Source organism: Periplaneta americana, chromosome 4, assembly GCF_040183065.1.
Source record: "Periplaneta americana isolate PAMFEO1 chromosome 4, P.americana_PAMFEO1_priV1, whole genome shotgun sequence".
NCBI lineage: Eukaryota > Metazoa > Arthropoda > Insecta > Blattodea > Blattidae > Periplaneta > Periplaneta americana.
In genome coordinates this window covers 177,240,896-177,255,416 of record NC_091120.1, presented here as the reverse complement: position 1 = coordinate 177,255,416, position 14,521 = coordinate 177,240,896, and the positions used below count along the sequence as shown (strand labels likewise).

The 14,521-nt window shown below is 39.5% G+C and overlaps 1 protein-coding gene across 2 annotated transcripts in view; it reads left to right on the top strand.

Moving 5' to 3' along the window:
• LOC138698482 (synaptotagmin-like protein 4) overlaps positions 1 to 6,135 on the top strand; it is a 43,129-nt gene extending 36,994 nt beyond the window's left edge. Inside the window, exon 8 of one of the 2 annotated variants that reach the window (XM_069824436.1) lies at positions 5,945 to 6,135. In XM_069824436.1, coding sequence (XP_069680537.1) covers positions 5,945 to 6,108 — 164 coding nt within the window. In that variant the 3' untranslated portion in view covers positions 6,109 to 6,135. The remainder of the gene's footprint in view (positions 1 to 5,944) is intronic. The other variant, XM_069824437.1, reaches the window with a different exon arrangement.
• The last annotated feature ends 8,386 nt before the right edge of the window (positions 6,136 to 14,521 follow it).

The following is a 14,521-nucleotide window of genomic DNA, read 5'->3' as shown; positions in this document are numbered from 1 at the left end:
CAAATCGGTTAATTAGCTTCTGAGATTACTTCCATTCTCTGTACTTATATTAATATTGATAAACATCATGGCCGAGGCACTGGAGGAAGTAGGGTTTACAGTCCATCAAGAGGTGCAGGGACTAGCCACACAAGGAAGTGTTCGGCGAATTGATATCATTGCATTAAGAATAACTCAGCATACATTCTTGATCCCACCATCAGATTTGAGACACATGCAGATCAACCGCATGTGGTGGACAGTGAAAAGAAACGGATCTATGAACCAACAATCCCGTTCCATAAAGATAAATATAGCCTGTCCCACATTGATGTAATAGGTCTGATGGTGGGAGCACATGGTACCATACCCTCCTTCTTTGCCAACAAATGTAAAAACCTGGGGCTAACATACAGCATTGTGAAAAAAAAAATAGCCATTAGTGGCGTCAAAGGATTGGTTCAGATATTGAGAAATCATTTGTATGGGAGTGATAATGGAAATTTCAAGTTATTTTAACTGATGGCTGTTAATTGGTTTAGATATCAATCCCAATAAATCCGTATTATTATTTTTCTCGCGGTATATATGATTTTTTTTTTCTCCCTTTCTTAACTGTAAATGAGCACAAACGCTACATAGGTGTAAATTTTTCTGACATTTTGTATATTCGATTCCCTAACCGTTTCAAATGTATATCATTTTACCTTTTAGGTGTGTTTCCAAATTGTATGTAATACGCTTTGTCAAATCTGGCAACCTTTTCATTAGGGAAGCTAACTTTATTTATATTTATATTTCATTATAGCCATTGTCGTTGTTCCTGCAATAACTCCTGTGTCATATATTTATCATTATTTTTATTCATGTTTAGGAAATATGATTATAAGACAATAAATAACTCCAATTTTACATCGTTAAAATCTGAAATAGGAGAAATTAAAGAAAAGAAATAGTTTTAAAGAGAAAATAAAACAATGGATTTAGGATAAATTATCCCTGTATCCTCAGATAGGACTCAAATTCCCTAGAGCTAAGGATAAATCCCTAGGATTGGCAACACTGCATTCCTCACTACATAAAGCCTACTCTCAAAACAACAATGCAATTGACAATTGAATCGATTCACACATCAACATGACGTCAATAAGTTATTTGAAATTTTAATGAATAAAAATAATGTAATTGCAAAGGATTGTATTGATTTGGATATTAATATCACAGTTAGTAATTTAGGTTAGTCCGCCAAGTTACCTCTGTGGTAGTGCGTTTGCCTTCAGGCTAGCCGGTCCGGCTTCGATCCCTGGCAAGGTCAGAGATTTTCCTGTAAAATTTCTACTTCAGGGCTAGGAGAGTTGGCGGTGCACAAATTCTATTCACTAGATTTTGTACCAATATGCCTGGGTTAAATCCCAAATCTCTCCACAGTGCATATGATGAGAAGACATATGTCACTGTTGATAGTAATTCGTCCGTCGGAAGGGGATGTTAAGCATGGCGGCCTCCTTGGTGCTATTCGACAGGAGTACGCTATGTGCCAGTATTGGGTTTTCCCTTCTCCCTTCCTTAGCTTTATCATCATCACCCATTACATACACTACACTTAAGATTTTTTTTTTTTTAATTTTAAATTAAAAATTACATTATTCTTACACACTTAGGACAACAATTGTTATAAATCTCACGACTTCTAGCAACTTGATTCTTTACAGTTCAGTTTTGAATCCTATTGTTGTTGTTGTTTTCTAATGCCAGGCGTTTGACAATAAAGTCATTTGACCTCTTGCACTCCAATATTTTTCAAAGATATTATCATGACCAGCCAATGAAGCACAGATTTTGAGGTGTTCCGAATCCATTTCTTGGTTTGAGTTGCACAATGGGCAGTTAGGGGACTGATATATTCCAATTCTATGCAGGTGTTTAGCCAAACAATCATGGGCTGTTGCCAATCTAAATGCAGCTACAGACGATTTTCGTGGTAAATCGGGAATTAACTGTGGATTTTGATGCAGAGAGTTCCATTTTTTCCCTTGGGATTGTGTTATCAAATTTTGTTTGTTGAAGTCTAAGTATGTAGATTTAATAAATCTCTTCACAGAGTAATACGTAGATTTAGTAACAGGTCTGTAAGTAGCAGTCCTGCCCTTCTTTGCTAAAGCATCCGCATTCTCGTTTCCCAGGATTCCACAATGGGATGGTATCCATTGGAATACAATTCTTTTATTGAGTGATATTAATTGAGAGATCATTTTAGTTATTTCTGCTGTCTGAGATGAAGGTGTGTGTTCAGAGACGATTGATAGATTAGCTGCTTTGGAGTCTGACATTATAACTGCATGAATCCTATTGTACAGTCTTAAAAGACTTCACAAGAGTGGCGTGATTTGTAACAATTGTGATAAGTGCGTAAGAAAAATATAATCTTGTAGTTAAAAATCTAAAAAAATATAAAAAATCTGTATGATCAACTATGGAATTCACAACACATTTTTAGCTTCAGAATACTAGCCAATTAAAGAAATGATACTTCTGAATAGTTCATTCTCTATTTGTAATATTTTTTACCCTCAAAACTAAAGAAAAAAAGTAGTTTACTAACAACTTCAAATTAATGTAACTTTGAAAATAAGCTCCGTGACGGTAAATCCTCGTGAATGACCCTATATATATGTATATATATATATATATATATATATATATATATATATATATATATATATATATATATCGATCGTCTGGTTCAAAAGTGCGACAACTCAAAAATTGCCATTTTTTAGTTATTTATACTACTGAACAGGGGCGATTTCTCAGGGCATGCTATGCTTGCTGCGCAAGCCCAATATTTTCGTAGAATGTGTATTTCTCAAAATGGCGTTACGTACATTAAAATTTATTTTTATTTTTGGAATACTGTAAGGGCGTAATAGCATCCGCAGGTTGCACACCCCAAGTATCGCAATGCTTGCTCGTTTCTCGGAGCTACAGGAAAGACGTAGAAATAGCGAGAATATGATGCGCGCGCAAGTGCCTTCCTCCTTGGTCCGTCCCAGGCGCACAAGCTTCTGTTATGTGTTGTTTGAAGCTCTGGTCCGAGAGCTACACCAACGACTATTTAACGTTACACAGAGCAGTATTGACAGCGGGAATGTGCTTTGCAATGTAATTGTATGAGCGGAATGCATATGTTAGCTGCTGCATGTATTATTAATTCTTAAACATTAATTTGAAGTATTGCAATGATTTCGGAATTGTGTGTCATTGAAACATTATTAAATCCATTTTCCCGAAGGATTATTCAAGCGAATATGATCCATGACTCTTAATGATTTCATAATTATAAAATAAATTATTTATGTGGGTCTGATTATTTTTATTAATTATGAATTATTATATCCTCTCATCTTCCCCCATGAATAAAAGAGCAAGCCTAACTTTCGTGACTAGTATTCGCCCCTGCTACTGAAAGCCCCTTTCGGATTCAGTATTGAGATAAGTCATATTTACAACCATATAGAAAAAAAAACTAAATAAACTGCTTTAGAAATAATTATAACTATGGACTTTACTAATTCATTATTAGTACATTTCGAAATCTACTAATAATGAACTGGAAGATTGTGATAAACTCGTCCTGAATATTGACTCATTTCTAATTGTCGTGGTTACGAACCAGAACTCTGTTCCTTTCTAAGTGATTTATTTGAAACTTTCAACTGAAGATACCTCAAAACTTGTTTTTTTTTTTTTTTTTTAGTTGTTGCACTTTTGAACTAGACAATCGATCGATCGATCGATATATATATATATATATATACACATGGAAGTGAAATAACCTTGCAGATTGAAAGGAATGATAGGGTACACTGAAATTAATAGAAAACCTATATTATGTTTTGTGATTAAATGCACAGTTAATTAGAAAATTAACACCTCCACATATGCAGAACACATCACAAATGCCAACCACACCTACACAGACATCAACACAGACATGGAAATACTGCACATCCAACCAAAAAGCCAGAAACTCAACACACTAGAACAATATGAAATATACATACACACGAAAACACACCCCAACGATATTCTCAACACACAACTCAATTTCAAAACACATACACTCTTTGACTCTACACTACGAACGCACCCACACAGGAAACAAGAGGCGCCAAGACCAACAACGACCAGTTCTGAAGATGACCCAAAATAGGTCGAAACATGTTAACAAGGTACGTTAAAATTTAACACAAGAAAGACTTATCATACATATTCCGAATAGAATATTAAGTTGGAAGTTTCGCTGCTAACACGCTCTCCTCTCTTCTCGTAATTCAGATGTAAGAGGTAAACAAACTCAGTTCTGTGTCTCCAAGAAGCTACCTCCCCCTAGCTCACTGACTACAACGTTGTAATCTCTTCACATTGTTTAGTGGCTTGAAATTATTGGTTTTTAAATTAAATTTACACGAAAACCGTCCACGCTACTGAAATACGCCAGAGAGATAAATGATTCTTTATTAGATTTTCTATCGCTATGGACAAAAATCACTATCCCAGCAATAGTTACCGAGTAGTTCTGACAAAACTATGAACTTTCCACCAATATGGTATTACACTTTTTTGTAACATACAACATGAGCTACTCGCTCTGAAAATCTGCAGGGTTATTTCACTTCCACCCATATAAGTCGTTGTTGTTTTCTAATGCCAGGCGTTTGACAATAAAGTCATTTGACCTCTTGCACTCCAATATTTTTCAAAGACATTATCATGGTCGGCCACTGAAGCACAGATTTTGAGGTGTTCCGAATCCATTTCTTGGTTTGAGTTGCACAATGGGCAGTTAGGGGACTGATAACTTCCACCCATATATATTACATATATAACTAGTGGTTCAGTGGTTTAGTTGGACATGAATATCGTTCCGGAGAATAAAAGTATTATGCATGTCAGAAACATGAGAATTCCACCTGACACGCATTACGAGTCCATTTTGCGATATATAAAAGATCAGGCGAATTCCTGTAAAAGTTCTTTTCCAACTAAGTCTCTCTCTCTCTCTCTCTCTCTCTCTCTATATATATATATATATATATATATATATATATATATATATATACACACACACACAGGTGTTTAAAAAATACGGGGCATAATTTCAGGTATGTATTTCCCACATGTAGACAAACAAAATAGTTCATTACAACATGTGTCCGGAAATGCTTCATTTCCGAGTTACGGCCTTCACAACATTGAAATTCACCGGAACGTTTTTCTTTCCGCAGGTCGTTGTCATTACAGAAGATGTTCAAAATGTCCACCTCCTGCTTGAATACAGACCTCACATCGATGTCTCATTGACCTGCGAACACGATCCCAAACTCCAGGAGTATTGCGTACGTCCTCAGAACATGCCACAATTCGATTCCAAACGAGGAGAGTTAAATTTTCCATACTCGCACAGACGGTAATGGAGACGTATAAATGTCTTCCGATCTGGACATTGTCGCTGTGGGTACCTCTCCTGGTACAAACGACGAGCCAGCGCAGCATTGCCGTCCGCCTTACCGTACATGAAGTGTATCTCTGCCAGCTCTTGATTTGAATACATGTCGCACAGTCTAACGCCTACACAACACTGAATGTAACCTTCGCCTCGGAATGAACTGTCAGAGTGCCCTCTTAATGTCTCCTTTGACGCCAACGACCTGCGGAAAGAAAAACGTTCCAGTGAATTTCAATGTTGTGAAGGCCATAACTCGGAAATAAAGCATTTCCGGACACATGTTGTAATGAACTATTTTGATTGTCTACATGTGGGAAATACATACCTGAAATTATGCCCCGTATTTTTGAAACGCCCTGTGTGTGTATATATATATATATATATATATATATATATATATATATATATATATATATATTCTTTGAATTTCATTTTTATACGACTCTTCTACTACAGGAAAACACTATGGCAAGGCTGTAGACTGGATGGATGCTTCAGGCCAAGAAGTAACTCTCTGGCAGCACATGTTGGAGCGACCGAACTTCTGGGTGCAGGACTGCCTTACTCTGCGCCCATCTCTGGAGCATCGCCGGTCCTCTCAGGAGCTAATGAAGAAATGACTGCAACAGGATCAACACACACTACGGTAGAATAAATTTTATTCTAGCTCGTTGAATGGAATTTTCAATTGACGCAACTTTGTCAAACTAGACTTTATATTGTGTCCTTTGCTGTGCTGTAGTAGTTGGCAGTCTGATTTTCTTTGTTTTGCTTTTATTGTTATTATTATTATTATTATTATTATTATTATTATTATTTATACTAATAATAAACCTGTACAGGGGCGAATGTTAGTCACAAAAGTTAGGCTTTCTCTTTTATTCATAGGGGAAGATGGGAGGATATAATAATTCACAATTAATAAAAATAATCAGACCCACATAGCCTAAATAATTTATTTTATAATTATGAAATCATTGTGAGTCATGGATCATATTCGCTTATCAGATGTAGAAGTTCGATATAATATAACAAACATGCCCAACAAAACAGTTTATTTAGTTTTTTCGACCCTGAAAATCAATGCATATGGCTGTATTGAGCTGCACTGAACGAGCGCACATATTCTCTATAATGTCTGTCTTCTCTTGAATAGTCCTTCGGGAAAATGGATTTAATAACAAGGTTTCAATAACACACAATTCCGAACTCATTGCAATACTTCAAATTAATGTTTAAGAATTAATACTACATGCAGGAGCTAACATATGCATTCCGCTCATACAATTACATTGCACTCGCAAATCACAGCACATTCCCTCTGTCAATACCGGTCTGTGTAACGTTAAATAGTCGTTGGTGTAGCTCTCGGACCAGAGCTTCAAACAACACACAACAGAAGCATGTGTGCCTTGAACGGACCAAGGGGGAAGGCACTTGCGCGCGCATCATATTCTCGCTATTTCTACATCTTGCCTGTAGCTCCGAGAAACGAGCAAGCATTGCGATACTTGCGGTGTGCAACCTGCGGATGGTATTACGCCTATACAATGTTCCAAAAATCAAAATAAATTTTAATATACGTAATCTCATTTTGAGAAATACACATTCTAAGAAAATATTGGGCTTGCTGAGTAAGCATAGCATGCCCTGAGAAATCGCCCCTGAATTTGTAACCGAAATTTTTCTTGTAATTTTCGCTTTTCCAAAAATAATTGGTGTCAACATGTATAATTAATCATCCCGAAACCAAAAATCGCTTTTTTGAAATTTTTGTTTGTATGTCTGTCGTCTGTCTGTCTGTCTGTCTGGATGTTTGTTACCTTTTCACGCAGTAATGGCTGAACCGCTTTATATGAAAATTGGAATATAAATTAAGTTCGTTCTAACTTAGATTTTAAGCTTTATGGCATTTAAAATACGTTATTTAAAAGGGGTGCTATAAGGGGGCCTTAATTAGGTTAAATAAATCGAAATATCTCCCCTATTGATTTTCATGAAAAATGTTACATAACAAAAGTTTCTTTAAAAATGATTTCTGATAAGTTTTATTCTATGCATAATTTTGATAGTACTAATATTTAATGAGATAAATGAGTTTTAAAATAACACTGCGTTTTATTATCGCCACCTAACGGGCTGCAATGAAATAAAAACAAATGACTTCGTCTATAAGGAGCCTTGGACAACAACAAACGGAAGCTATTAACATATAAATAATATTTCTGTGTTTGTATGAAGTAATCTCTGAACCTAATTAACCGATTTGCATAATTATAATTTCACCATTGAAAAGTGTAGTTTCTTTAGCTCTTCAAAATGCTATATTATTACAGTAACTTCTGAGTGAATCGAGGACAGGTAACATTAAATTAGCTTCTTATGCACAGAAAACTTGATAGGCTATTCTGTATATTCATTTCCTGTAATTCTTAAAATAATGTTTATGTACCATATTCATTTACATCTCAGAGAATTAACGGGCAACCCGAGTGTATTCATTTAGTATGCAGTGATAGTACGTTAGTTTTGCAATCGATTCTCGATATGGGCATTATTTCCAGAGATTAGAGACTGAAATATTTTATGTATGGAAAAAATGAGTCTACAAAAAAGGCCAACGGATTTGCTCGATTTTGTTTGTGATTATTAGTAAACATGTGGGGATGATACTGTGAAAAGGGCGTATATCTGAGCCGCTTTGTTCTTCTGGTGTAGGGAAAATTAAATTATGGAAGGTCAAAATGACCATTTTTTTTTTCATTTTGCCAGCCCCTACCGTCCAAACGCACGGGGACAGAGAGTTGTCCTTTACATTAAAGATACAGTTCGAGGAGCTCAATTCGACGCACATATCAGCTTTGTTCTCACTTCACGTACTGTTGGCCGACCTAAATGGCGAGTTGGTATACCTCTGGTCTTCTATGCCCAAGGTTGCGCGTTCGATCCCGGCCCAGATCGATGGCATTTAAGTGTGCTTAATGGCGACAGGTTCATGTCAGTAGATTTACTGGCATGTAAAAAAACTCATGCGGAACAAAATTCCGGCACATCTGGCGATGCTGATATAACCTCTGCAGTTGCGAGCGTCATTAAATAAAACATAACATTGATTACCGTACTGCGGCAAGAAAGTCGGCGGAATGGTGGTTTAAACCCTTCCCCTTTTATTCTCGAAAATCAGAAAGTGTTAACGATTGCCACTTTGATGCTATCGTGTAAGAAGTAAGTCAAGGGGGAATACAGGGCCGCATCCCGTTCCTCGGTATGGCCATTATTTCCGGAATTAGAGACTCAAATATTTTAGGACCCCAAAAATTGGGTATAGAAAAAAGTGCCACGGATTTGCTGGATTTTTGCGGTGATTACTGGGGAAGATGAAGGGATGCTACAGTTAAAAGGGCGGGTCTCTGAGCCGCTTGGGTCTCCTTGTGTAGAAAAAAGTCTGTTTTGGAAGGTCAAAATGACAATTTTTTGCAATTTTTCCTGCCTCTCCCGTCCAAACGCGCGGGGTTAGAGAGTTGTCCCTAATACTGAAGAAAGAGTTCGACGAACTGTATTCAACGGACTCATCGGCTTTGTTGTAACTACAAGTACTGCGGAGTTATGGCGGCTAGAATGTCACCGGATTAGTGGTTTAGACCCTTCCCCTTTTTTTCTCGAAAATTAGAAAGTGTTCGCGATTGCCATTTTGATGCTATCGTGTAAGAAGTAAGTCAAGGGGGAATACAGGGCCGCATCCCGTTCCTCGGTGTGGCCATTATTTCCGGAATTACAGACTCAAATATTTTAGGTACCCAACAATTGGAGCTAGAAAAAAGTGCGACGGATTTGCTGGATTTTTGCGGCGATTACTGGGGAAGCTGCTGGGATGCTACAGTTAAAAGGGCGGGCCTCTGAGCCGCTTCGTTCTCCTTGTGTAGAAAAAAGTATGTTTTGGAAGGTCAAGATGACAATTTTTTGCAAATTTGCCTGCCTCTCCTGTCCACACGCGCGGGGTTACAGAGTTGTCCTTTATAAAGAAGATAGAGTTCGAAGAGCTGTTTTCAACGCACTCATCGACATTGTTGTAACTATACGTACTGCGGAGTTATGGCGGCTAGAAAGTCGGCGGAATTTTTCTCGAAAATCAGAAAGTGTTAACGATTGCCACTTTGATGCCATCGTGTAACAAGTAAGTCAAGGGGGAATACAGGGCCGCATCCCGTTCCTCGGTGTGGCCATTATTTCCGGAATTAGAGACTCAAATATTTTAGGTACCCAACAATTGGAGCTAGAAAAAAGTGCGACGGATTTGCTGGATTTTTGCGGTGATTACTGGGGAAGATGCTGGAATGCTACAGTTAAAAGGGCGGGCCACTGAGCCGCTTCGTTCTCCGTGTGTAGAAAAAAGTCTGATTTGGAAGGTAAAAATGACAATTTTTTGCAAATTTTCCTGCCTCTCCCATCCAAACGCGCGGGGTTAGAGAGTTGTCCTTAATACTGAAGAAAGAGTTCGACGAGCTGTATTCAATGCACTGATCGGCGTTGTTGTAACTATAAGTACTGCGGAGTTATGGCGGCTAGAATGTCAGCGGAATAGACCCTTCCCCTTTTTTTCTCGAAAATCAGAAAGTGTTCGCGATTGCCATTTTGATGCTATAGTATAAGAAGTAAGTCAAGGGGGAATACCGGGCCGCATCCCGTTCCTCGGTATGGCCATTATTTCCGGAATTAGAGACTCAAATATTTTAGGAAACCAAAGATTGGGTATAGCAAAAAGTGCGACGGATTTGCTGGATTTTTGCGGTGATAACTGGGGAAGATGCTGGGATGCTACAGTTAAAAGGGCGGGTCTCTGAGCCGCTTGGTCTCCTTGTGTAGAAAAAAATCTGATTTGGAAGGTCAAAATGATAATTTTTTGCAATGTTCCCTGCCTCTCCCGTCCAAACGCGCGGGGTTAGAGAGTTGTCCTTAATACTGAAGAAAGAGTTCGACGAGCTGTATTCAACGCACTCATCGGCGTTGTTTTAACTATAAGTACTGCGCAGTTATGGCGGCTAGAATGTCAGCGGAATAGACCCTTCCCCCTTTTTTCTCGAAAATCAGAAAGTTTTCGGGATTGCCATTTTGATGCTATCGTCTAAGAAGTAAGTCAAAGGGGAATACAGGGCCGCATCCCGTTCCTCGGTGTGGCCATTATTTCCGGAATTGGAGACTCAAATTATTTAGGAACACCAAAATTGGGTCTAGATAAAAATTGCGGCGGATTTGCTGGATTTTTGCGGAGATTACTGGGGAAGATGCTGGGATGCTACAGTTAAAAGGGCGCGCCTCTGATCCGCTTCGTTCCCCTTGTGTAGAAAAAAGTCTGGTTTGGAAGGTCAAAATGACAATTTTTGCAATTTTTTCTGCCTCTCCCGTCGAAACGCGCGGGGTTAGAGAGTTGTCCTTAATACTGAAGAAAGAGTTCGACGAGCTGTATTCAACGCACTCATCGGCGTTGCTGTAACTATAATGTACTGCGGAGTTATGGCGGCTAGAATGTCAGCGGAATAGTGGTTTAGACCTTTCCCCTTTTTTTTCTCGAAAATCAGAAAGTGTTCGCGATTGCCATTTTGATGCTATCGTCTAAGAAGTAAGTCAAGGAAGAATACAGGGCCGCATCCCGTTCCTCGGTTTGGCCATTAATTCCGGAATTAGAGACTCAAATATTTTAGGAACTCAAAAATTGGGTCTAGAAAAAAGAGCGACGGATTTGCTGGATTTTTGCGGTGATTACTGGGGAAGATGCTGGGATGCTACAGTGAAAAGGGCGCGCCTCTGAGCCGCATCGTTTCCCTTGTGTAGAAAAACGGCTGATTTGGAAGGTCAAAATGACAATTTTTTGCAATTTTCCTGCCTCTCCCGTCCAAACGCGCGGGGTTAGAGAGTTGTCCTTAATACTGAAGAAAGAGTTCGACGAGCTGTATTCAACGCACTCATCGGCTTTGTTGTAACTGTACGTACTGCGGAGTTATGGCGGCTAGAATGTCACCCTTCCCCTTTTTTTCTTGAAAATTAGAAAGTGTTCGCGATTGCCTTTTTGATGCTATCGTGTAAGAAGTAAGTCAAGGGGGAATACAGGGCCGCATCCCGTTCCTAATTTTGGCCATTATTTCCGGCACTAGAGACACAAATATTTTAGGTACCCAAAAATTGGGACCAGAAAAAAGTGCGACGGGATGCTGCAGTTAAAAGGGCGGGCCTCTGAGCCGCTTCGTTCTCCTTATGTAGAAAGAAGACTGTTTTGGAAGGTCAAAATTGCCATTTTTTGCACATTTTCCTGCCTCTCCCGTCCAAACGCGCGGGGTTAGAAGGGTTGTCCTTAATACTGAAGAAAGAGTTCGACGAGCTGTATTCAACGCACTCATCGGCTTTGTTGTAACTATACGTAATGCGGAGTCATGGCGGTTACAATGCCGGCAGAAGAGTGGGTTAAACCCTTCCCCTTTTTTTCTCGAAAATCAGAAAGTGTTCGCGATTGCCATTTTCATTCTATCGTGTAAGATGTAAGTCAAGGGGGAATACAGGGCCGCATCCCGTCCCTCGGTGTGGCCATTATTTCCGGGACTAGAAACTCAAATATTATAGGAACCCAAAAATTGGGACTAGAAAAAAGTGGGACGGACTTGCTGGATTTTTGCCGTGATGAATTGGGAAGATGCTGGAATGCTACAGTTAAAAGGGCGGGCCTCTGTGCCGATTCATTCTACTTGTATAGAAAAAAGGCTGTTTTGGAGAGTCAAAATGACAATTTTTTGCAATTTTGCCTAACTCTCCCGTCCAAACGCTAGGGGTTAGAGAGTTGTCCGTAATACTGAAGATAGAGTTCGACGAGCTGTATGCAACGCACTCTTCGGCTTTGTTGTAACTTATGTACGTCGGAGATATGGCGGTTAGAATGCCGGCGGAATAGTGGTTTAAACCCTATCCCTTTTTTTCTCGAAATTGAGTAAGTGTTCGCGATTGCCATTTTGATGCTATCGTGTAAGAAGTAAGTTAAGGGGAAATACAGGGCCGCATCCCGTTCCTCGGTATGGCCATTATTTCCGTAATTAGAGACTCAAATATTTTAGGAACCCAAAAATTGGGTCTAGAAAAAAGTGCGGCGGATTTGCTTGATATTTGCCGTGATTACTGGGGAAGATGCAGGGATGCTACAGTGAAAAGGGCGCGCCTCTGAACCGCTTCGTTCCCCTTGTGTAGAAAAAAGTCTGATTTGGAAGGTCAAAATGACAATTTTTTGCAAATTTTCCTTCCTCTCCCATCCAAACGCCCGGGGTTATAGAGTTGTCCTTAATACTGAAGAAAGTGTTCAAAGAGCTGTATTCAACGCACTGATCGGCGTTGTTGTAACTATAAGTACTGCGGAGTTATGGCGGCTAGAATGTCAGCGGAATAGACCCTTCCCCTTTTTTTCTCGAAAATCAGAAAGTGTTCGCGATTGCCATTTTGATGCTATCGTCTAAGAAGTAAGTCAAGGGGGAATACAGTGCCGCATCCCGTTCCTCGGTGTGGCCGTTATTTCCGGAATTAGAGGCTCAAATATTTCAGGTACCCAAAAATTGGGGCTAGAAAAAAGTGGGACGGACTTGCTGGATTTTTGCGGTGATAACTGGAGAAGATGCTGGAATGCTACAGTTAAAAGGCGTGCCTCTGAGCCGTTTCATTCCCCTTGTGTACAAAAAAGTCTGTTTTGGAAGGTAAAAATGACAATTTTTTGCAATTTTGCCTGCCTCTCCCGTCCAAACGCTCGGGATTAGAGAGTTGTCGGTAATACTAAAGATAGAGTTCGACGAGCTGTATTCAACGCACTCTTCGGCTTTGTTGTAACTATACGTACTGCGGAGATATGGCGGTTAGAATGCCGGCGGAATAGTGCCTATCCCTTTTTTCTCGAAATTCAGAAAGTGTTTGCGATTGCCATTTTGATACTATCGTGTAAGAAGTAAGTTAAGGGGGAATACAGGGCCGCATCCCGTTCCATTATTTCCGGGATTAGAAACTCAAATATTTTAGGAACCCAAAAATTTGGACTAGAAAAAAGTGGGACGGATTTGCTGGATTTTTGCGGTGATTACTGGGGAAGATGCTGGGATGCTACAGTTAAAAGGGCAGGCCTCTGAGCCGCTTCGTTCTCCTTGTGTAGAAAAAAGTCTGTCTTGGAAGCTCAAAATGTCAAATTTTTTGCAAATTTGCCTGCCTCTCGCGTCCAAACGTGCGGGGTTAGAGAGTTGTCCTTAATACTGAAGATATTGTTTGACCAGCTGTATTCAACGCTCTCATCGACTTTGTTGTAACTATACGTACTGCGGAGTTATAGCGGCTAGAATGTCGGCGGAATAGTGGTTTAAACCCATCCCTTTTTTTCTCGAAATTCAGATAGTGTTCGCGATTGCCATTTTGATACTATCGTGTAAATAGTAAGGCAAGGGGGAATACAGGGCCGTATCCCGTTCCTCGGTATGGCCATTGTTTCCGGAATTAGAGACACATATATTTTTGGAACCCAAAATTTGGGTCTAGAAGAAAGTGCGGCGCATTTGCTAGATATTTGCGGTGATTCCTGGGGAAGATACAGGGATGCTACAGTTAAAAGGGCGCGCCTCTGAGCCGCTTCGTTCCCCTTGTGTAGAAAAAAGTCTGATTTGGAAGTTCAAAAAAACAATTTTTTGCCAATTTTCCTGCCTCTCCCATCCAAACGCGCGGGTATGGAGTGTTGTCCTTAATACTGAAGATAGAGTTCGACGAGTTGTATTCAATGAACTCTTCGGCTTTGTTGTAACTATACGTCCTGCGGAGTTATGGCGGCTAGAATGCCAGCGGAATAGTGGTTTAAACCCTACCCCTCTTTTCTCGAAATTCAGAAAGTGTTCGCGATTGCCATTTTGATGCTATCGTCTAAGAAGTAAGTCAAGGGGGAATACAGGGCCGCATCCCGTTCCTAATTTTGGCCAATATTTCCGACACTAGAGACTAAAATATTTTAGGTACCCAAAAATTGGGACCAGA